This window comes from Oncorhynchus mykiss, chromosome 21 (assembly GCF_057628025.1).
Source record: "Oncorhynchus mykiss isolate SJ-2025 chromosome 21, ASM5762802v1, whole genome shotgun sequence".
Classification (NCBI taxonomy): Eukaryota; Metazoa; Chordata; class Actinopteri; order Salmoniformes; family Salmonidae; genus Oncorhynchus; species Oncorhynchus mykiss.
The window spans coordinates 21734492-21757227 of NC_143042.1; the positions used below are offsets into that span (position 1 = coordinate 21734492).

General features: G+C 45.1%; 2 protein-coding genes across 10 annotated transcripts in view; both read left to right on the forward strand.

Annotated features, from left to right (window-relative positions):
• Positions 1–12481, forward strand: part of LOC110500231 (S-adenosylhomocysteine hydrolase-like protein 2) — a 43545-nt gene extending 31064 nt beyond the window's left edge. Inside the window, exons 7-17 of one of the 3 annotated variants that reach the window (XM_090214237.1) lie at positions 134–240; positions 474–590; positions 763–826; positions 1865–1953; positions 2053–2123; positions 4440–4534; positions 6192–6290; positions 7555–7623; positions 7838–7916; positions 8762–8882; positions 9934–12481. In XM_090214237.1, the coding sequence (XP_090070363.1) occupies positions 134–240; positions 474–590; positions 763–826; positions 1865–1953; positions 2053–2123; positions 4440–4534; positions 6192–6290; positions 7555–7623; positions 7838–7916; positions 8762–8882; positions 9934–9940 (918 nt within the window). In that variant the 3' untranslated portion in view covers positions 9941–12481. Of the gene's footprint in view, positions 1–133; positions 241–473; positions 591–762; positions 827–1864; positions 1954–2052; positions 2124–4439; positions 4535–6191; positions 6291–7554; positions 7624–7832; positions 7917–8761; positions 8887–9933 lie in introns of those variants that run through there. The other 2 variants (XM_090214238.1, XM_090214239.1) reach the window with 2 other exon arrangements.
• Positions 12482–14512: 2031 nt separating this feature from the next.
• The window catches only part of LOC110500229 (striatin-interacting protein 1 homolog), a 35215-nt gene continuing 26991 nt past the window's right edge, over positions 14513–22736 (forward strand). For 2 of the 7 annotated variants that reach the window (XM_021577472.3, XM_090214236.1), the window contains exons 1-3: positions 21037–21309; positions 21467–21536; positions 22633–22707. In XM_021577472.3, the coding sequence (XP_021433147.3) occupies positions 21280–21309; positions 21467–21536; positions 22633–22707 (175 nt within the window). In that variant the 5' untranslated portion in view covers positions 21037–21279. Of the gene's footprint in view, positions 14757–21005; positions 21310–21466; positions 21537–22632; positions 22708–22736 lie in introns of those variants that run through there. The other 5 variants (XM_090214231.1, XM_021577473.3, XM_090214232.1 and 2 more) reach the window with 5 other exon arrangements.

Consider the following 22736-nt stretch of genomic DNA (forward strand, 5'->3'; position numbering starts at 1 on the left):
GTGTCTGTCTTGTCTCCCTCAATCACTCCCGTCTCTCAGTAACGGACTGGCACCCGGACTTTGTTACGGCGTAAACGGCGTCAGTCCTTTATCCCGATCAGTTAGAGAGACGCGTTGTTGTCTCCTGCTCCAGATCCTAGATGACGGCGGAGACCTGACCCACTGGATCTATAAGAAATACCCCAACATGTTCAAGAAGATCAAGGGAATCGTGGAGGAGAGCGTCACTGGAGTACACCGGTGGGTGGATCACTGCTAACCACACTGCTTCATTATTAGTTGACTCATTGTCTAGACTGAGGAAAAACAGTATTTTGCCAGTAAGCTTCTTCCCCCTTTGTCAGGGGTTTGTTTTGAAGCAAGTGGTCCATCTTCTATGGCCATGTCTCCATCTAGTGGCCATAACGGGTAGTGTCAGGGTTTTACTGGTAATGACTCCCCCCCCCCCCCCCCCCTCTTATTGCTGTGAATAGGTTGTACCAGCTGTCCAAGGCGGGGAAGCTGTGTGTTCCGGCCATGAATGTCAACGACTCTGTGACCAAGCAGAAGTTTGACAACCTCTACTGCTGCAGGGAGTCCATCCTGGACGGGTAGGACAACTCCGGCATGCCTGTTCAAAGCAGAAAGCCAGAGGAAGATCACGTCGTTGTCGTCACACATAATTGTCTTTGGGCGCTTGACGGCCCGGGAGTCTACGGACGACTTAAACATGTTGTCATGCTAACTTTTTTTTGTGTGTGTGTTTCTTCGCTCTCCCTCCAGTCTGAAGAGGACCACTGATGTAATGTTTGGGGGGAAACAGGTGGTTGTGTGTGGATATGGAGAGGTAAGAGTGTCTTACTCTCTGTGTATTAGTGATGGGGGGGGGGGGTCGATAGTTGCATTTCGCTACATTATTTGTGGACAGTATTATATTGATATTTGTATCGATACAATGTTTTTTACTACTGTAGGTAGCATTAGCTGTGCTTGCACCAAAACTCTGCTATTTTTCCTCCATCTTCAGACCTTTTATTTCCCTGACTGATCAACACTAGCTTTCTCATTTGTTCGGAACATAACATCGCAACACATAAAGTGTCTCCACAACATTGTATCATGAGGTCCCTGGCAATTCCCAGCCCTTCTGTATTTTTTACAATTTGATTTATTTTTTTACCTTTAACTAGGCAAGTCCGTTAAGAACAAATTCTTATTTTCAATGACTGCCTAGGAACAGAAGGTTAACTGTTAATTGTTCATGGGCAGAACGACAGATTTCTACCTTGTCAGCTCGGATTCGATCTTGCAACCTTTCGGTTACTAGTCCAACACTCTAACCACTAGGCTACCTGCCGCCCCAAAGGGTACTTTTTGTAACCCTAATTTTACCAGGTAAGTTGACTGAGAACACATTTCTCATTTACAGCAACGACCTGGGGGGAAAGTGAGAGGGGATGAATGAGCCAATTGGGAGTTGGGGATGATTAGGTGGCCATGATGGAATGATGGCCATATTGGGAATTGAGCCAGAACACCGGGTTTAATACCCCTATTCTTACGATAAGTACCATGGGGTCTTGAGTGACCACAGAGAGTCAGGACGCCCTTCTTTTTTATGTCCCACCCGAAAGACAGGACCCTACAAAGGGAAATGTACCCAATGCCTCCTACTGGCCCGTCAAACCCATTTCCAGTAGCATCCAGGGACCGACCATGACCAATCCTGTTTAGCTTCAGAGGCAAGCCAGCAGTGGGATGCTGCTGGCGATCTAAACCTATTATATCAACATGGACCACCAGAGGAACCTATTTACCATCCATGTCTATAGTAGAGCCTCCATCAGTCCTATGCCCATGTGTGTTTTTATTTGCGTATCCATAGGTGGGGAAGGGTTGCTGTGCTGCTCTCAAGGCCATGGGCTCCATCGTGTACGTCACAGAGATCGACCCCATCTGTGCCTTGCAGGCCTGGTGAGTTCAACCAATCGGAGCCTGGTACGTGAACTAATCGGCCAATGGCAGCAGGGTGAACGAGGAAGTAACGCGTTTTTTCTTTCCGTCCCCGTTCAGCATGGATGGCTTCAGACTGGTGAAGCTGAATGAGGTGATCAGACAAGTGGACATTGTCATCACTTGCACAGGTGAACAACTCTCCCTTGTCCCCTCGGTCAGCACTAGATGGCCACGTTCGAGTATATAAGTGGCAATAGTGTCAAAACTAATAACCAAGTGTAAGTACATGCGCCTGTTGGAGTTTAAGTCAGGGTTAGGGTTTAGATTTCTTTGTAAAGTCAATTTTGTGGTTAAAAAACACTACTCCCATCCTTTCCAGCATGGGCATAGCAACAGCAACCACCTTCTCCCTACAGCTTTACTGCTTGGCTAATTCAGCCTGCACCACTCTATTCTCACACAGACACACACACACACTTCCCTCAGCAGCCTCAGTGACTAGGCAGTAGGGTATAGGCCAGCGGTCACCAACCGGTCGATCGCAGTCTCCAAGGCATTTCTAGTCGATCACCAAACATTTCTGTCAAAAAAACAACAATGATAAATCCTTGCGTACCTATTTTTTTGTTTAGAGCTGTTGGTGCGCTTGATTCAGCAGCCCTAGCGCCGGGAAGGCAAAAGTGTTCCCATTCCGAACCATTTCATGTGTCTGAAGGCAGGCCCATAGAGCAAATCAAGTTCACCTATAGGCCTTCCGCTGGCCAATCAGAGAGCTCAGATCAGTGTCTGCACAGTTTCCTCGTTGCCACAGGCTGTAAAAAGAAGCCTCGAACGCACAGCAAGGTTGATACTGTGAGATTTCTTCACTTTTTTTAGAACCATGACTAGAGAGAGACAACGAATACAGCGAAGAGCTGCTGTTTGTATGAGTTTTATGTTTGTTGTTATTCAGTACTGTCAACACTTTATTCAACACTTTTCTAAGCTATGAAATGAGCGTTCTCCCTACTCCCACTCGCGCTACATCCAGCACTGCAGCGGCACTGAATGGGTATCGCGAAGTGTTTCCATACGCCTGTGTTAGCGTCTTTATTGTTTTTAATATCGAGGAATATTTCACTTTCTCTGGTCATATGAGTAACAACATGATTTGGTGCACGAGGCAGACATAATGCAGTGCGACTTGAGTTTCGCCATCAGCTGGTAGACTGTGTCCCCCTTTTTCAAATCAAATTTTATTTGTCACATGCGCCAAATACAACAGGTGTAGTAGACCTTACAGTGAAATGCTTACTTACATGCCCTTAAAACAACAATGCAGTTTTAAGAAAATACCTGAAATAAAAGTAGCAAATAATTAGAGCGGCAGTAAAATAACAATAGCAAGGCTATATACAGGGGGCACCGGTTAGTTGAGGTTTGTGAGGTAATATGTACATGTAGATAGTTATTAAAGTGACTATGCATAGATAATAACAGAGTAGCAGCAGCGTAGAAGGGGGGCGGGCAATGCAAATTGTCTGGGTAGCTATTTGATTAGATGTTCAGGAGTCTAATGGCTTGGGGGTAGTCGGCTGAGAGGCAGCCTCACCTCTGCTCCTTCCCTCCCCTCAGACTAACCATCAGATGCAGACCATCAGTCCAGTAATTAAGCTAATTATTATACTCACTCCACTCTGTCTCACAAGTAATACAACAAATGATCTAGTACCATTGCGATCATACCAGAGAAGAACAACATTGGCTGGGCAATTCAAGCATAGCCAATATGCACTGATAATGTATTGGGCCTATAGCCAACTACAGACATCATTGCTACAGAACTGTTTTGAATTGGTTAATGTTGCATAGGCTTACTTTTTTAAAAGTCATGTTAAAAAAAATAAAGTGATCTTGACTCAAAAGATGTTGGTGACCACTGGTGTAGACATTACAGGAGTCGCCTCAATCACTCCGACCTGGCAGCCACGTGCGTAGCCAGCCGGTCAGTGCTCCACATTCAGATTCAATCAGAGTGAAGAGTTAATTGGGACAGACTGCATCACCTCCCTCGTCTATTAAGCCCGTCGACAGGCTGCCGTCCTCGTCAACGTTAATTGAAAAAGGACAGACACCCGTAATCACTCGTGCAAATGTGTGTGTGCACACAGACCTGCACGCTCACACACTCCGACTTCGAGGCACGCAATGCCATTCAGACACTTATTCATACTGTAGGTCTATGTGGAAAGTGGATGTGGAGCCCAATGGTGCATTTTGACTAGATTGATTTTAAAGAAAAAATCTATTGCAGGAGATTTATTCCTAGCATCATTTACATAATTCGATTTTGAAGTCGTTATAAACGTCATTCAGCATGTATCGGCCCGGCAAGAGGTATTGGTAGTATTCACCTCTCTCCTCTGTCCACGTGATTTTCTCTGACGTTTCAGTGTACAGTAGTGAACATGATGTTTGAGAGTGTAATATCGATGGCACGTTTAATGACGGCCCCTCTACTTCAGGTAATAAGAACGTGGTGGTGAGAGAATACTTGGACCGTATGAAGAACGGCTGTATTGTCTGTAACATGGGACACTCAAACACCGAGATCGACGTGGTGAGTGGAGTGTGTGTATTGGTGGGAGATGAGGGGGGGGGGGATTGTATGTACGTGTGTGGGTGTGATACTGTGACAGCTTGACTGATCGTGTGGGCGGAAGACACTGCTGTCACCAATGCTTGTCACGTTATTGTCACTGTGGGGGAAGCTGTGATACGACAACACGCCCCTGACCTGACGTTGTTATAGTTATGGGTTGGCTCGCTGTGGCTTATGCCTGTCAGTTGTTATCACTGTTAAGGTGACATCCTCAGGGTCATAGTGAAACCATTTTCATAGTGACTGTTGTCATCAGGGCCTGACATGAACTTTTTTGTCCACCCACCACTGCGGCAGATTTAAAAATCTACCAGCCACTCAGATTTTTTACCAGCCAAAATAGTTTTCTTACATTATTATTATTATTTTTTAAACGGATGAGCATGCGTTGTAATGTTTCTAAAACAATACATGTATTACCACTAATAAGTGAAGTGGTATATTACTCAGTTACTTCATTTTTTGTCTTAACCAAAATACCTAAGATGAGATAAAAATGTTATGCCCCTTTAAGGGCGGGAGGTTACCGTGGCAACGAGGGCACTGAGCCATTTGGACTCGTCAGTGACTGCCTGTGATATAGAGAATCTGACTAGTAGCCGATGTCTTTGCTAGCAGTTTAAGCAAACTCAAACACTGAAAAACAACCTAGCTTGTGAACAAAACAATGTAAATAGCCACGAAACACAAGGACAAAGTCTCACTTTAGAGTCAATTTGACCAACTTTGGATTTCAAAGTGGCGCAGCGGTCTAGGGCAGTACTTGAGGCGTCACTACAGACCTGGGTTCGATCCCAGGCTGTGTTGCAGCCGGCCGTGACTGGGAGACCCATGAGGCGGCGCACAATTGGCCCAGCGTCGTCTGGGTTCGGGAAGGGTTTGGCCAGCCAGGATGTCCTTGTCCCATCACGCTCTAGTGACTCCTTGTGGTGGGCTGGGCACCTTCAAGCTGACTTTGGTCGCCAGCTGGACGGTGTTTCCTCCGACACATTGGCGCAGCTGGCTTCCGGGTTAAGCGAGCAGTGTCAAGCAAGCAGTTTGGCTTGGCAGGGTCGTGTTTCGGAGGACGCATAGCTCTCGACCTTCGTTTCTCCCAAGTCCGTAGGGGACAGCGATAGGACAAGACTGTAACTACCATTGGATATTACAAATTGGGGAGAAAAATGGTAAAAAATATAAGAAATTAAACAAATTGACCACCTTTTATACTTGATCGCACCGGTTCCAAAATGAGTCTTCAGCGCGGTGCACCCAGCTCCCCAGCCAGGCTGTGTTCCAGCATGTTGAGCGAGAAGGGATATTATTATAGGATTTGTAGTTCTTTGTGTGATTTTAGCTACCAGCTATGAAACAAAATGACAGAAATACTTTGAAAACCGCTACTGCAGCATTAGTTCAGCTGTACATGAGCTCATACTTGACTTATTTACAAATGGGATTGACATGCTTGTGGAGCCCTGACCAACCTCCAACGTGGCTGGTGAAACGGACATCTTACCCACCAATGCCAAAATCAATCCGCATTTGACGGGGTTTCATTTTAGGCCCTGGTTGTCGTAGTGAAACTGTTCTCATGGTAACTGTTTCCTGTCCGTTTTGTTGTCCTCTCCTCCAGGCGAGCCTGCGGACCCCGGAGCTAACCTGGGAGAGAGTGAGGTCACAGGTGGACCACGTCATCTGGCCCGACGGCAAGCGCATAGTGCTGCTGGCTGAGGTGATTCATCATCATCGTCACATTAGTACCGTCACGGAGAGCCTTGTATTATCTCAAATCACTGCTCAATCGCACGGGTCAATGATCTGATCTATAAATCCTCTCAACTTCCGAATAACTGGGCGTGAATAGATCCATATGTAACTGTACAACAACCCCTATCTGAGGCTGAGCCTGGTAAACAAGCAGTACATCTACACCACATTTGCCCCTCTCTCGCTCTCTCTCGCTCGCTCGCTCGCTCTCTCGCTCGGTGTGCGTGCAGCACTCCCTTTCTCTTAGCAGAGAGAGACAGAGGCACTCTGTGTGTGTGCAGCAGTCTCTGACAGAATGAAACCACCGTGAGAGCGAGCCAGACAGAAAGCCAGACAAAGCCAGGTGCTTCAGTGTGTCTGCGGTTTGATCTCCTCCAGGCTTTAATCAGAGAACAGAAACCCCCTCTCCTCTGCTGTTTGTTTGCCCCTCTCACGCTTCCCTCTTTTGACTCTATTCTCTCAGTCTTCACTCCTGGACTCTCACTTCTCCTCTACTGTCTCGAGCTGAGGGGCTTTTTCAAAGTGAAGTTGCTTTTTTGTTTGTTTGTTTTTGTTCTCCAGAGCTCACCAGTAGCTAGTGTGGGCTACCTCGGTTTCCCCCGGGCAGTGTGCATACTGGGCAGTGTGCATACTGGGCAGTGTGCATACTGGGCAGTGTGCATACTGGGCAGTGTGCATACTGGGCAGTGTGCATACTGGGCAGTGTGCATACCGGGCAGTGTGCATACCGGGCAGTGTGCATACCGGGCAGTGTGCATACCGCATAAAGTAACAGTACGCCCGTTGTGCTGTCACTGCTACTCGCAGCAAACGGGGAATTGAAACTAAAGCGCCACCAAAGACGTAATTGCTACGCACTAACACAACATGTTGCAGCTCTCTGGGGACATAATGAACATTATCGCAGGCTTTCTGTGCCACTAAGGAGCGTATGGTGGCGGTAGTAAATGGCGATCAGTTCCTCCTCCTTTGTGAACGCTGCCTCGTTAGCAGTCTGAGCCCAGTAACAGTACCAGTCCCATTTTCTCCCTCTGTTTACATCTCTCGTCTGCACCACGTCTTCTGTTATTCTGACCTTGGACTCGGCAACACTTTTTCTGACATTTTGATGATGTTGATGTCAACCACACACACACACACACACACACACACACACACACACAGTATCTTATCATTGAGACGGAGCTGTAGGCAGTTTTCCCAATGTGTGTGTCTCAATCTGTCCTCAGGGTCGTCTGCTGAACCTAAGCTGCTCTACGGTCCCCACCTTTGTCCTGTCCATCACCGCCACCACTCAGGTACCGTGCGTTTTTGTGATTTGTGTGTGGGGTGGATCAGCGTCGGCGTGTGCGCCACTTCGTACAGTAATCGGAGAGATCAGGGTCCTGTCATTGCTCTGCCGCTGAGGCCAGGCCAGGCCGCGTGCGTCATGAGAGCGACCGTGGCGTTGCCTTGGTAACAGAAGTGTGTGTGTGTGAGAGATTGACATCCGGGTCTTGTTTCATACCTCAGGCCCTGGCTCTGATAGAGCTGTACAACGCCCCGGAGGGACGCTACAAACAGGATGTCTACCTGCTGCCCAAGAAGATGGGTAAGAGGCCGAGCTCTATGTCCACACACACAGACATACACCTTCATCCCTCTGTCCTCAACCCTCTGTCTCACACACACACACACACACACACACACTCCGTAATCCTTATTCGCTCAGGCCTCAGCCGAGGCAGCCAGTAGTCACCTGACAGCACCCGTCCGCCTGTCTGAACCTCTGACAAAACCCTTTTAGGGGTAAACATTGAGTTGAAAGTGGATCAGCCAGAATGCACAACCGACTCAGCTCAGCAAATGGAAGCGATTAGATTCAGTATAGGGATAGAGATGGCTAGCATGACCGTGAATATGTTTTGAAGCAGCTCTGTGCTAACTCAACCTAATCCAAGACATGGCTGCAGGGGTTATCCGTGTTCTACGTCATGATCCAAAACGAACACTGGATGTTAGTATATCAGGTCGTGTTTGCGCCATTTTGTCTTTCGTTCTATTCATTTACAGTCATTGCACTGTCTGGGGAAAAATATAATCCATAGTAGAACGCATCCTACGCCAGCGCATGGCGTAAAAGCAGGGAGAATGAGAAGCAGAGGGGCAGACTGGCAGAGGTGCTCAATATAGGTCAGCCTGTCAGGCCCTGCTGCTAAGCTCACTGCACCATCACAGCCGGCGTGAGGGAGAGAACGGGACAGGAGAAGCAGCCCCAGTGTGTTCAGCTAACCCCACACAAACAAATAAATGAGTAAATAACCCACAGCCCCATGTCCCTGCTAGCTAGAGTAACTAGGCGCTCTCCTCCCACTCCTTCTTTTTCTGTCTCTCTCTATCCATCTTTCTCTCTCGCTCTTCCCCCCCCCCACACTCCCTCCTTCTGCATTATTCCAGATGAGTATGTGGCCAGTCTTCACCTGCCTACGTTCGATGCCCACCTCACTGAGCTGAGTGACGAGCAGGCCAAGTACCTGGGCTTGAACAAGAACGGGCCCTTCAAGCCAAACTACTACAGGTAAACATTAACTGCCTGCTAATATTGTATGTCACATACACTGAGTATACCAAACATTAGGAACACCTTCCTGCTTTTGCGTCGGGGCATGGACTCTACAAGGTATTGAAAGTGTTACACAGGGATGCTGGCCCATGTTAACTCCCACTGTTGTGTCAAGTTGGCGGGATGCCCTTTGGGTGGTGGACCATTCTTGATACACACGGCAAACTGTTGAGCGTGAACCCAGCAGCGTTGCAGTTCAAATAAAATAGATTTATAAATATCTTCTTACATCAGCTGATATCTCAAAGTGCTGTACAGAAACCCAGCCTAAAACCACCAAACAGCAAGCAATGCAGGTGTAGAAGCACGGTGGCTAGCATGTCCGGTGAACAGGTCAGGGTTCCATAGCCGCAGGCAGAACAGTTGAAACTGAAGCAGCAGCATGGCCAGGTGGACTGGAGACAGCAAGGAGTCATCAGGCCAGGTAGTCCTGAGGCATGTCAGTTCTTGACACAAACCCGTTTGCACCTGGCACCTACTACCATACCCCATTCGAAGGCACTTAAATCCTTTGTCTTGCCCTTTCACCCTCTGAATGGCACACATATGCAATCCATGCCAATTGCTTAAAAATCCTTCTTTAACCTGACTCCTCCCCTTCATCTACACTGCTTGAAGTGACATCAATAAGGGATCGTAGCTTTCACCTGGATTCAGCTGGTCAGCCTGGCATGGAAAGAGCAGGTGTTCTTAATGTTTTGTCTACTCTGCGTACATCTTTCGTGGTGTTATATTGCAAAGGTGTAATGTTATGAATACAGTTATCAGAGTTATAATGAGAAATCAATCAATCAAATGTATTTATGAGGCCCTTTTTACATCAGCCGATGTCACAAAGTTCTATACAGAAACCCGGCCTAAAACCCCAAACAGCAAGCAATGCAGGTGTAGAAGCACGGTAAGACAGCGATGCTTGGTAGAGAGAGCTCCACAGTGCAAGATTGTTACATAACAGTAACTGTAACTGCAGGATTTGACATTTTGTTTTTTTTCCCTCCCCCCCAAGGTATTAAACCAACTCTGAAATGAAGAAAATACCGAGGCTCCAAAAATCGTACAGAACCCAGAAGAAAGGAGAGAGGAGGACGGAATAGTCACACACCTGCTTTTTACTAGAGGGGAGGAGCTGTGTGCTAATTGCTCAGAGTGGAGGGCGTGGCTTACCTGCGCTTTTGCAGTGTTTTATTTATTTCCGCTAGAATAATGTAACTCTAACCTTTTTTTTGAGCTGCTCCTGCCATCTTGCGCTCCTTAGCAAGCGTCTCCTGGAGATTTCGTCTTCTCTTAGCTACTTGTCTGTCTGTCGAGTCAGTCGTACGTAAACTCCGTTGCAAGATCTTTTTATTGTTCGTTTAAAAACTAAAGATGGGAAAAACTATTAATGAAGAAAAACAAATGTACAAACAAATCTCTGTGTGAATGAAAGATGACCTCTGAAGATTTAGTGATGGACGTGTGGTTCATGTCCTGTTGTCCGTCTTTTCCTACTCTTGATTTTTGTTTTGTTTTCAAAGATACATTGAAAGGGATTAGATGAAGAGGGGGGAGGTCATTGAGTCCAATCATATCCTGTCTTTGCTCATTTGATTCAGATTTATTCTCTGTCCTTGTTTTTAAGTACGTTTTAATGCGTTGGTTCTCCTATTCCCCCAATCAAACTGGACAGTGACAGGTGTGGGGGACGGGGTCTTTCCCTGTGATTGGTTGGGACCTCTCTCCCGCACCTATCACTCAAACACAGTGAATCCATCTCAGCTCCCTGTACCACAGCCTCTCAATAATGAACAATGTTCTTCAGCTCCCAAACTGCTCACATGATGCCAGTGTTGAAGTTTTATGAGAAGTATTTTGCCGACCAGAGTTTATGACATCCATCCACAATGTCCGGAGCTAGATTCTCCTTTCAAAGCATTATACTGTATTATAAACTGGGTAGTTCGAGCCCTGAATGCTGAAAGCCGTGGTATATCAGACTGTATACCACCATGACAAAACATTTATTTTTACTGTTCTAATTATGTTGGTAACCAGTTTATAATAGCAATAAGGCACCTCAGGGGTTTGTGGTATATTGGAAATATACCACGGCTAAGGGCTGTGTCCAGGCACTCTGCGTTGCGTCGTACATAAGAACAGCCCTTAGCACAGGGTATATTGGCCATATACCACAAAGCACCTCGTACCTTATTGCTTAATTAGAGGCATGACAGGTATGGGAGATCATTACAAGGGGATATATTTAGATATTTATGTAGAAATTTCGATTTTTCTATCTTTCCTCCACCCATCTAATATCTTACCTTTGAAATTAAAAATCTGTCTCGCTATAAAGATAAGCAATTAAATGTTATGATAAATGTTGGGTATGATTTATTATTCTTTTTTAAACTGTGACACAGAGACTATTTCAGTGAGATACCAAATGTACAGCAAGGCTGGTAGTAGTTTCTTTGGCCAGGTCCTCAATAGTAAGCTGCTGTACGCAAAACCTGTACAGTAATTACAGCGCTAAAACCAATTAGCCATTGCCAGGCGTTAGTTGTGATTTTAACTGCAGTGAGGCTATAGCTTTATGCCTGGATCATTACATATGCTTGTAATTAGTTGGGGACCTTACATTTCACACGTTCCAAAATGTTTCACCACTTCAGACATCAGTTTACCTCATTGTTCCAATTTATTATGCATTTATGATAAAAGGTCATAGTCACCTTTTATAAATGTCCAAGATTTGGTGTCTTCGTTAGTTTGAGTTTTTCTGTTGAGGGCCAAACTCCTCTGGTACGATTATTAGTCCGGCTTAATTTCCTCCGCGTTTTTAGATTCAACTTTGTTAGAATCCCAGCTGTTAGGGTTTTCTCCTGAACCAAAAGCCCGTTACTACAAGCCAGCTGGGAGGAGCCAGCGGGGAGGAACCAGCTTTTCTTCTCATTTTTTAAATGTATTTTTTTTACATCGTATAGAATGGACTTAAATCCTTGAACATACATATTGCTCCCATGTTAATTATGCCCATACTATACATTCTAAAATGCCACTGTGTTCATGTCATACTCGTGAGCTACCGTTTGTGCATTTATGCCCCCCAGCCTCCATAATAACCATCTTCCAAGTCGGAGGCCCTGTCTGTGTGACCATCCATACTGCCCATATTTCTGTTTGTCTGACTTTTTAGAACATTATCCTTGTGCTGATTATCTCATCTGTTAGAGTGGTTTATTGTGTGTGTGTGTTAGGGTCGTGTGTAGTAGGACATGGTTGCTTCGATACAGTTGTCTCAGGATCATAGCCTGTGCGTTTCCCTGGGGTGAAAGAGCATTAGTCGGTCCAATAGCTGCGTCACGTGGGCAGGGTTAACGCCAGCATCTTGTATGGTTAACTCAAAAGTATAGGAATTCCAGCATATCAACTCTTGTATTTATTGTTGTAAATCCACAGTCAGTACAAATGGAACATTTTTTTTCTCAAATTTTTAAGTTGTTTAAACAATGTTTAAATATTGCAAGTGATAATGATAGATGAGCAATAATAAATCTAATCTTAAAGAATGAAAACGTCATTGTATCAACCTTTGTCGTCTAATATACGATGTGCTGTGTTTTTATTCATTTTCATGTGTTTTCTTGAACATACCTACATGTGGATAGAAAGATTGCTGCCGATGCTTATTAATCAGACATGGTTGCATTTACACAGGCAGCCCAAGTCTGAAACTTTGCCACTAAACGCGTTTAACCGATCAAACCTGATACCAATTATTGGGCAAACGATCAGTATTGGGGCTGCCTGAGTATGCTGATTTTCCCATGGCCTTGAGGCATCTCTAGACTCTGGCTGATCTGAGAGATGAGAGGATGACTGGCTGCTGGGAGCTCAAAGAAAGATAGACATCACTTGAGAGAGGAAGAGAGGATGTTATGCCAAACAAAGTAGTATCATTGTGAACTAGGGCGTTTCACTATAGCTTGGATGATTTGATTACAAGGCGCTGGTACCAGTGTTTGGTTTTACAGGATTGGTTTAGGTTATGTTCCCACAATGTTATTTACAAGCCATGTGTCCTATAAGACGTATTACTGCGGTTGTGAAGAACACGTGCTTCTAACATTAACACGGGTTATTCAGTGACTCAACACGATAGATTCTGTCTTTAAATTATGTTCTCAGAACTCATAAGTTTGGATACTTACTCTGTCACGGGGTTATAATTGGGGTATGCGCTCAGATGAAATGGATGACTGTGTTGCCAGATGACACAGTGACAGGGGGTGACACTGGGGGTGTCGAGAGCACTTGGAAGCAGCTGTTGTCGCGACTCAGTCACAGTCGTAGTGAGTGACCTAATCAGAGCGAACCCACTCTGCACCAGCACCCTGAAGCACACACACACACACACAATCAGATGTTGACTGCCTTTTATCCCGCTCATGCAACACACCCTGACTTCACTCCGTTAATGTGAAAGGTTTGACACACAAAGGTAAAAACGCAAGATTCATAATTAAACTGTTGTTTTGGTCCTTAAAAGCCACCAATATTAACCATATCAGGAAATGAAATGTGTTTGTCACATGAGCAGAATGCAAAAGGTGTAGACTTTAGTGAAATGTTTACGTATGAGCTCTTTCCCAACCATGCAGAGTTTAAAAAAGGTGCTAATAAGAAAGAGGAAATAGTAACCCAGTGAAGGTGGCCTCAAAAGAATGACATTAACACAGGTGCATTTCACATAATCATGTTTGTTTTGACCGGTGTTCTTCATCAATAAATCCCTGCATACAGTATAAACACCCTCGCACCCAACCAGCCACCATGTGTCAAGTTCACGCACGTGAAACATATGACCTTTGCGCTCTCAAACTGTACACTCCAATCAGATCACGTTAAGTGCTTTTCTCAGTCAGGGGTGTTGTTACGGAGGGGGGGGGGGGGGGGCAATCTACATCAAGCAGCCCCCTGCTACAGTCACTAATCAATAATTCACTCAGGTCACTGTAGCGGTGGTGGGATGAGAATAACCGTGGAGTGGTCTAGTCTGTCGTCACCCCTCTCCGACCCCTACATTACCACCACTCAATGTGGCAGCCTGCCTCAAGGGATGGATGTTTGGGGGGAATATTAAATTCCCTCTGGAGCAGTGTTCTTCAATCATGATCCTGGAAGCAGGCTTTTGTTCTGGCCCAGCGATAACATACCCGATTCGTCAAATGGTCATCAAGCTCTTGATTCATTTAATCAGGTTTGTTACTAGGCTGATATAAAATAATTTTATTGACTCATAGGTTTTGTGTCTTGTCTCGGGTCTTGGATTGATTGAAATGCCCACTCTGACAAAGGTGTGGAGGATATCAGGATATGACAGATAATCTATACACAATCCAGTCATTCTGACAGAACAAGATGGATTTAACAGCTGTGTGAAGACGTTATGGTTACATTCAAGCACATAGATACAATTGAATAGCCTATCAATACTAAGCTATAATAGCAAATGTTTCATTGAAATCCACCGAAACGAACAATGTTTCTAATGTAGGTGCCATTATGGAACACTCAGCATCAGCACCAATTAATTGACCGCATTCGAAGATCCTCTACTCGACTGATTCACTCGCGGGTAAAACCAACCCGCCTGTCACCATTTACAGTAGAAGTTAACCCCGCCCTCTCTGGCGTCCAGTCAACCAATCACACTAACGGGGACGGGTTTCCTGAACTTGGAATACTGAAATCTGTTACAGTTTGTCAGGCTCGAACCTTACCGGAATGCACAAGCTGCAGAAAAAGTGAACGAACCAACACAGAAAGATGCAGGCAGACGAAATGGAGGTACCTATCATTCATTATATTAACATATAACTGCAACAAACAAAAGGCTTCTGCCTAATGGGAGATATATGTTCGTGAATCTATCTGCTGAAGGATTGGGAGGTAAAGACAGTTTGTAGCTAGCTACTCGTTGAGCCAGTGTAGAGAGGTCCATGTCCGTGTGGTTTGTTGTTGCTGGGGAGCTTTAAATGCCCTTTTGCCACAGAGCCGCTTTTGAAAGCATGCAGCCCAGGTTGTTATTTTGGTGACCGAGCAAGTGGATGCTATAAATACCGTAAGTTTATGGTTAATTCTGAACGTGGCAAATACAGGTAGCTAATGTGACTGTCAATGTCCAGGACGTTTTGTGGTCGAATCTTCTCTTGCAGCCGATGCCTGTGTATTTGTGCATGACATCGTAGACCAGTGTCAAATTGGCAAATATACAGTAGGTTTATGTACACAGTAGTGATGTTGGGGATATAAGAAGAAGAAGAAGAAATCATTCGGTGTGTACTTATTTGTCCCATATGCTCGGGCAGCAGCCTATATGTAGATATTCCAGTTTGTGAATCAATTACATTTTTAAATTGCATTTATTTGTCAGTGCAGAAGAGTGGATTTGAAATTGATAGAATAAGGCATAGGCTATTAGCTAGTTTCTCAATTATTACATATTAAGATGTAATTACTAACTGGATTTTTTTTTAAAACACACTAACAGGTTTTCAAAATGTTTCTCTAATTATATGCTTGCTTTCAAGTAAACATGCTTGACATTATGCTCCATACCTCTAGGATACAGCATATAGTTGTTCTAATAACTAATTCATTCAGCCATTAAAAATGAAAACAAATCAATTGCATTTTGGATTCATGTCTTGGCAGTGTAACCCAGATCCAGACTAGGTTGCCTAGCCCTGCTAGTGGGCAAACTGTGGTGGTGGGTAGCCTACATCTATCCAGTGAAATCACACCAATCATATCCTGGATCGTGTTTGTTGGGCATATTATATGGTGGGGGAAAAAATGATACAAAAAAGGAATTAGAGCATATTTCCCCTCCAGCCTCAAGCTTTCCAGGACAGAGGTGGGGGGTTTCAATGATGGTTGATGGGCATGAAATAAATGCATGAAACCTCATCTCCACACTGGTGAAATCTAAAGAAGGATCCAGTTGGCTCATTTCTTTACCAATGGCTTATTTTAAAGCAGGCTAATGCATCTGTAAACAGAACTCGGTGTAGTCAAGTAGCTAAGACTACATTCAGTGCTCAAGCCACACAATGCACGCCTAAGTCATCATAGTCGATATGAGATGATCATCCCACGTAATTCTATTGCTTTGTCCAGGCTATTCCTCATGTGATCTGTGTTAGAGTTGATTGTTGCATTGGCCCATTGGCTTGGCCGGCTGGCTTCGGTCATAGGTTATTTTTAACATATGCTTATATGAGAAGAGGGGGGATGGGGGCTGGTGGGGATTTTGACGGGATGCCCAGTGTTTTCACACACTGACGGTGGAGCGCAGGGTTCACTGTGCCAGTGTGGAAGGAAGGTTAGTGTTCATAGCAAGCTGGAGGGGGTGGGGGAGAGAGCGATTTGTTGATGCCCACGGGTAGCTGAGTGAGAGACACCAAATTCCCCACTCTCCTTCAAACAAACATGAAAGAGCTCTATTCAGAGCAATAACAACACCAACCTTAGTTTCCCGTGCAACAGACACAACCTTGTGGCATCCTCTCATCTCATCTGCAGGGGGACTAAGCCAATTAGACATACCTGTGTTTAATTATTATCCCAATCAAGCAATCGTGAGCTGAAATTTAAGATGTGGTTTCTAATCAAATCAAATCCAATGTTATTTGTCACATGCGCTGAATACAACAGGTGTAGGTAGACCTTACAGTGAAATACTTACTTACAAGCCCTTAACCAACAACGCAGTTTTAAGAAAGTATTTACTAAAATTAACTGAAGTTAAAAAAAATACATAAATAAAAAATAAGAAAATAGAAAAATAACGAGCAACAATAAAATAACAGTAACGAGGCTATATACAAGGGGTACTGGTACAGAGTCACTGAGCGGGGGCACAGGTTAGTTGAGGTAATTAAGGTAATCTGTACAGTACCAGTCAAAAGTTTGAATACACCTACTCATTCAAGGGTTTTTCTTTATTCTCACTATTTTCTACATTGTATAATAATAGTGAAGACATAGAAATCTATCAAATGTATTTATAAAGCCCTTCCTACATCAGCTGATGTCACAAAGTGCTGTACAGAAACCCAGCCTAAAACAGCAAGCAATGCAGGTGTAGAAGCACGGTGGCTAGGAAGAACTCCCTAGAAATGCCAGAACCTAGAGAGGAACCAATCTATGAGGGGTGGCCAGTCCTCTTCTGGCTGTGCCGGGTGGAGATTATAACAGAACATGGCCAAGATGTTCAAATGTTCATAGATGACCAGCAGGGTCAAAAAAATAAAAAAATAAAAATAATAATAATAATCATCATCACAGTGGTTGTAGACGATGCAACAGGTCAGCACCTCAGGGGTAAATGTCAGTTTGCTTTTCATAGCCGATCATTCAGAGTCTCTCTACCACTCCTGCTGTCTCTAGAGAGCTGAAAACAGCAGGTCTGGGACAGGTAGCATGTCCATTAAACAGGTCAGGGTTCCATAGCCGCAGGCAGAACAGTTGAAACTGGAGCAGCAGCATGACCTGGTGGACTGGTGACAGCAAGGAGTCATCAGGCCAGGTAGTCCTGAGGCATGGTCCTAGGGCCCAGGTCCTCCGAGAGACATAAACTATTGCAGCATAAATACTGGAGGCTGAGACAGGAGGGGTGGGGAGACAGCACTCACTTCTGTCATCATGAAGTGCTTTGAGAGACTAGTCAAGGATCATATCACCACCTTACCGGCCACCCTAGACCCACTTCAGTTTGCATACCGCCCAAACAGGTCCACAGATGACACAATCACACTGCACACTGCCCTATCCCATCTGGACAAAAATAATACCTATGTAAGAATGCTGTTTATTGACTACAGCTAGCATTCAACACCATAGTACCCTCCAAACTCATCATCAAGAAGGAGGCCTTGGTCTCAACCACGCCCTGTGCAACTGGGTCCTGGACTTTCTGATGGGCTGCCACCAGGTGGTGAAGGTAGGAAACAACATCTCCACTTCGCAACACTGGGGCCCCACAATGTTGTGTGTTCAGCCCTCTCCTGTACTCCTTGTTACCCACGACTGCGTGGCCATGCAGGCATCCAACTCAATAATCAAGTTTGCAGACAACACAACAGTAAAGGGCCTGAACACCAACGATGACGAGACAGCCTACAGGTAGGAGGTGAGGGCACTCGAGTGTGGTGTCAGGAAAACAACCTCTCACTCAACATAAACAAAAGGAGATGATTGTGGACTTCAGGAAACAGTAGAGGGAGCACCCCCCTATCCACATTGAAGGGACAGCAGTGGAGAAGTTGGAAAGTTTTAAGTTCCTCTGCGTACACATCACAGACAAACTGAAATGGTCCACCCACACAGACAGTGTGGTGAAGAAGGCGCAACACCGCCTCTTCAAACTCAGGAGACTGAAAATTTGACACCTACAACACCTGATGTCACAGGAAGGCCAAAAAGCTCATCAAGGACAACAACCACCCAAGCCCCTGCCTGTTCACCCCACTATCATCCAGAAGGGGAGGTCAGTACAGGTGCATCAAATCTGAGACCTAGAGATTGAAAAACAGCTTCTCTCTCAAGGCCGTCAGACTGCTAAACAGAAATCATTAACTCCGAGAGGCTGCTGCTGACATTGTTACCCAATCACTGGACACTAATAAATGGATCACTAGTCACTTTAAACAATGCCACTTTAAATAATGCCACTTTAATAATGTTTACATATCTTATATTACTCATATCACATGTAAACTCAGCAAAAAAATAAACATACCTTTTTCAGGACCCTGTCTTTCAACGATAATTCGTAAAAATCCAAATAACTTCACAGACCTTCATTGTAAAGGGTTTTAACACTGTTTCCCATGCTTGTTCAATGAACCATAAACAATTAATGAACGTGCACCTGTAGAATGGTTAAGACACTAACAGCTTACAGACTGTAGACAATTAAGTTCACAGTTATGAAAACTTAGGACACTAAAGAGGTCTTGCTACTGACTCTGAAAAACACCAAAAGAAAGGTGTCCAGGGTCCTTGTTCATCTGCGTGAATGTGCCTGCAAGGAGGCATGAGGACTGCAGATGTGGCCAGGGCAATGAATTGCAATGAGGCGCCTAAGACAGCGCTACAGGGAGGCAGGACGGACAGCTGATCATCCTCGCAGTGGCAGACCACGTGTAACAACACCTGCACAGGATTGGTACATCCGAACATCACACCTGCAGGACAGTTACAGTAAGGCAATAACTGCCCGAGTTACATCAGGAACGCACAATCCCTCCATCAGTGCTCAGACTGTCCGCAATAGGCTGAGAGAGGCTGGACTGAGGGCTTGTAGGCCTGTTGTAAGGCAGGTCCTCACCAGACGTCACCAGCAACAACGTCGCCTATGGGCACAAACCCACCATCGCTGAACCAGACAGGACTGGCAAAAAGTGCTCTTAACTGACGAGTCGCAGTTTTGTCTCACCAGGGGTGATGGTTGGATTTGCGTTTATCGTCAAAGGAATGAGCGTTACACCGAGGCCTGAACTCTGGAGCGGGATCAATTTGGAGGTGGAGGGTCCGTCATGGTCTGGGGCGGTGTGTCACAGCATCATCGGACTAAGCTTGTAGCCATTGCAGGCAATCTCAACGCTGTGCATTACATGGAAGACATCCTACTCCCTCATGTGGTAACCTTCCTGCAGGCTCATCCTGACATGACCCTCCAGCATGACAATTCCACCAGCCATACTGTTGTTCTGTGTGTGATTTCCTGCAAGACCGGAATGTCAGTGTTCTGCCATGGCCAGCAAAGATCCTGGATCTCAATCCCATTGAGCACGTTTGGGACCTGTTGGATCAGAGGGCGAGGGCTAGGACCATTCCCCCCAGAAATGTTCCGGGAACTTGCAGGTGACTTGGTGGAAGAGTGGGGTAACATCTCACAGCAAGAACGGGCAAATCTGGTACAGTCCATGAGGAGGAGATGCACTGCAGTACTTAATGCAGCTGGTGGCCACACCAGATACTGACTGTTACTTTTGATTTTGACCCCCCCTTTGTTCAGGGACACATTATTCCATTTCTGTTAGTCACATGTCTGTGGAACTTGTTCAGTTTATGTTTCAGTTGTTGAATCTTGTTATGTTCATACAAATATTTACGCATGTTAGGTTTGCTGAAAATAAACGCACTTGACAGTGAGAGGACGTTTCATTTTTTTGCTGAGTTTTTTTATTATTTTTTATTTTTTTTATTTCACCTTTATTTAACCAGGTAGGCTAGTTGAGAACAAGTTCTCATTTGCAACTGCGACCTGGCCAAGATAAAGCATAGCAGTATGAGCAGACAACACAGAGTTACACATGGAGTAAACAATTAACAAGTCAATAACACAGTAGAAAACAAAGGGGGAGTCTATATACAATGTGTGCAAAAGGCATTGCTCTAGTACGCTCTAGTACGTTTTAGCACTGATGGTGTTTGGAACTGAAAACCACCTCATAATACACAAGTCTCCATCTGGAGTTGGATCTGGGCCCAATGTATTTTAAATGAACAAGTCATTAGGCCAAACGATTCTTACATTTTCAATCGCTCCTATTGAATCTCAACCTAATCTGACAGATATTTTCTGAGGCTTTTGGGTGCTTCAGATTCCAATGAATTACAGATGTTAGGCTATCCCTGACATTTGCTGCCCTTCTGTGGTAGGATGCATGAAAAACAACTACAGACAGTCTTCGCACTCCAGCAACGGCTCCGCCACTGACACATGCCATTTAAGGACCGTGATTAGCTGTAATTTTCTCTCACTAAATTGCTGCTGAGACACTCACTCCAGGCTGACTAACAGCTGTCCTTAACCTATTTCAAAGTCTAGTCTGTCTCTGTCCAAGTGCTACGGCCTTTTGTATTGGCTGGCAGTATGTGAATGTTGTTGTTCTGCGGTGCTTTGATAACTGGTGAGATCGTGCATACTGTATCAGTCTGTCTCGACCTGGGAAAATAATGCTTTAAGCAACTATGACGGCTAACAGAGGTGGGCTCGGTCCTCTGTCCTTATCCCCGCCATGCTGTGTGTGTGTACGTACTGTGTTTGAGAGTGTGTGTGTGTGTGTGTCTCTCTAGGCGTGTGTGTACTATGGGGTCCTGTAGTAAAATGCCCAGAGGGCAAGCAGGAATCATGGGGTGAGGCTAATGTCAGAGCGGCATCAAAGACCCTTAACTGGATACGTACGTTAACCCACTCTGAAATCTAGGGCATGTTGACTCCTGCGTCCCTCTCGTTCAGTTTTTCCACTCCGACTGTTGCCTGTATTTGCATAGCCAGGCGGAAAAGAAAGCTCAACGAATGTGCTTACCCATCCGAGAAGGAAGAACAGTGAGTGGAAGAACCTGAACTGTGTGATTTCTGTGGTTGTAAAGGAATTATAACCACGGATTTACGCTGTGTGTGTGTGTGTGTGTGTGCGTGTTAGTGTGCCTTCATTTCCCTTCGCGGTTCTGCCTAGACTTCAGTGTTGTTTTTCTGTTTTCAGAGCTCCATGGAGTCCCCTAACCTGGAGTTTGAGTATGGGGACACAGACAGCCTGACCACTGAACTCTCAGGTAAGGTCTTTAAACCCTAACCCAGCGGTCACCAACCATAGACCCTGGGCAGCTACCGGGCGGGCTTTTGTTCCAACCGCAAAACACCTTATTCAACTAATTATCAAGTCCAGTTGAAACAGTTGCTGGAGCAAAATCGTGCAAGGCAACCACTGTAGCTTTCCAGGAGAATTGGTGATCACTGCTGTTCAAGTATACCCACAAGGGATATGCTCTGTCTTTATGTTCTGTTCATAACCAGAAGCTAGTCACTGCAACAAAATGTGCTACTGTGTAGTGTAGTACAGTGCTGCACTGTCAGCAGCTACATGTGATTTGATTTAATGCAAGATCATAGTTTTCCGTTGTTGAATGCAGCTGCTTTGGTTAGGTAGCTTGTCCCGCTGAGACATTAGCTTACACAAACACAGACACTACAGTTGCTCTCTTGTGACTGTTCCTCAGGCTGCAGTGACTGTTGACATTTAACTACTGTATACTCGCTGAAGAAGGATTAGTCAGTGATGTCATGAATCTAATAAAAACACTCTACAGAAAGGATAACTGGGAGCCAAAATGTATTTGTTTTATGAGAGGGACTTAATGAAACAGTTGGCTTATATTTATTTTAATTTTTGATTTAACCTTTTAATTAACTAGGCAAGTCGGTTAAGAACAAATTCTTAATTACAATGACGGCCTACCTTGGCCAAACCTGGACGATATTGGGCCAATTGTGCGCCGCCCTATGCGACTCCCAATCACGGCCGTATGTGATACAGCCTGGATTCCAACCAGGGACTGTAGTGACACCTCTTACACTGAGATGCAGTGCCTTAGACCGCTGCACCACTCGGGAGCCCATAAATTATAATATATGCAATTTAGCAGATACTTTTATCCAAAGAGACCTAGTCACATTGCGTCCATAATTTTGACGTGTCAAACCCACCATCTTGGCACTGTAAGTGCCATGCTTTACCGACTGAGCCATACAGGGCTTCCACTACAGTATACCCCGTGATGTCTTTCATGACCTCTGTTGAATCCTTCAGTACAGTACTATATGTCATCCTGTCTGTCTGATGGTTCCCCTGTCTCTCCTGTTTGTCCACAGAGATATACAGTTACACGGAGGAGCCCGAGTTCGCCCTCAACAGGGACTACTTTGAGGAGGATTTCAGGAGCCATGGTACTGTTACCTTCCTGTCTGTCAGTGGC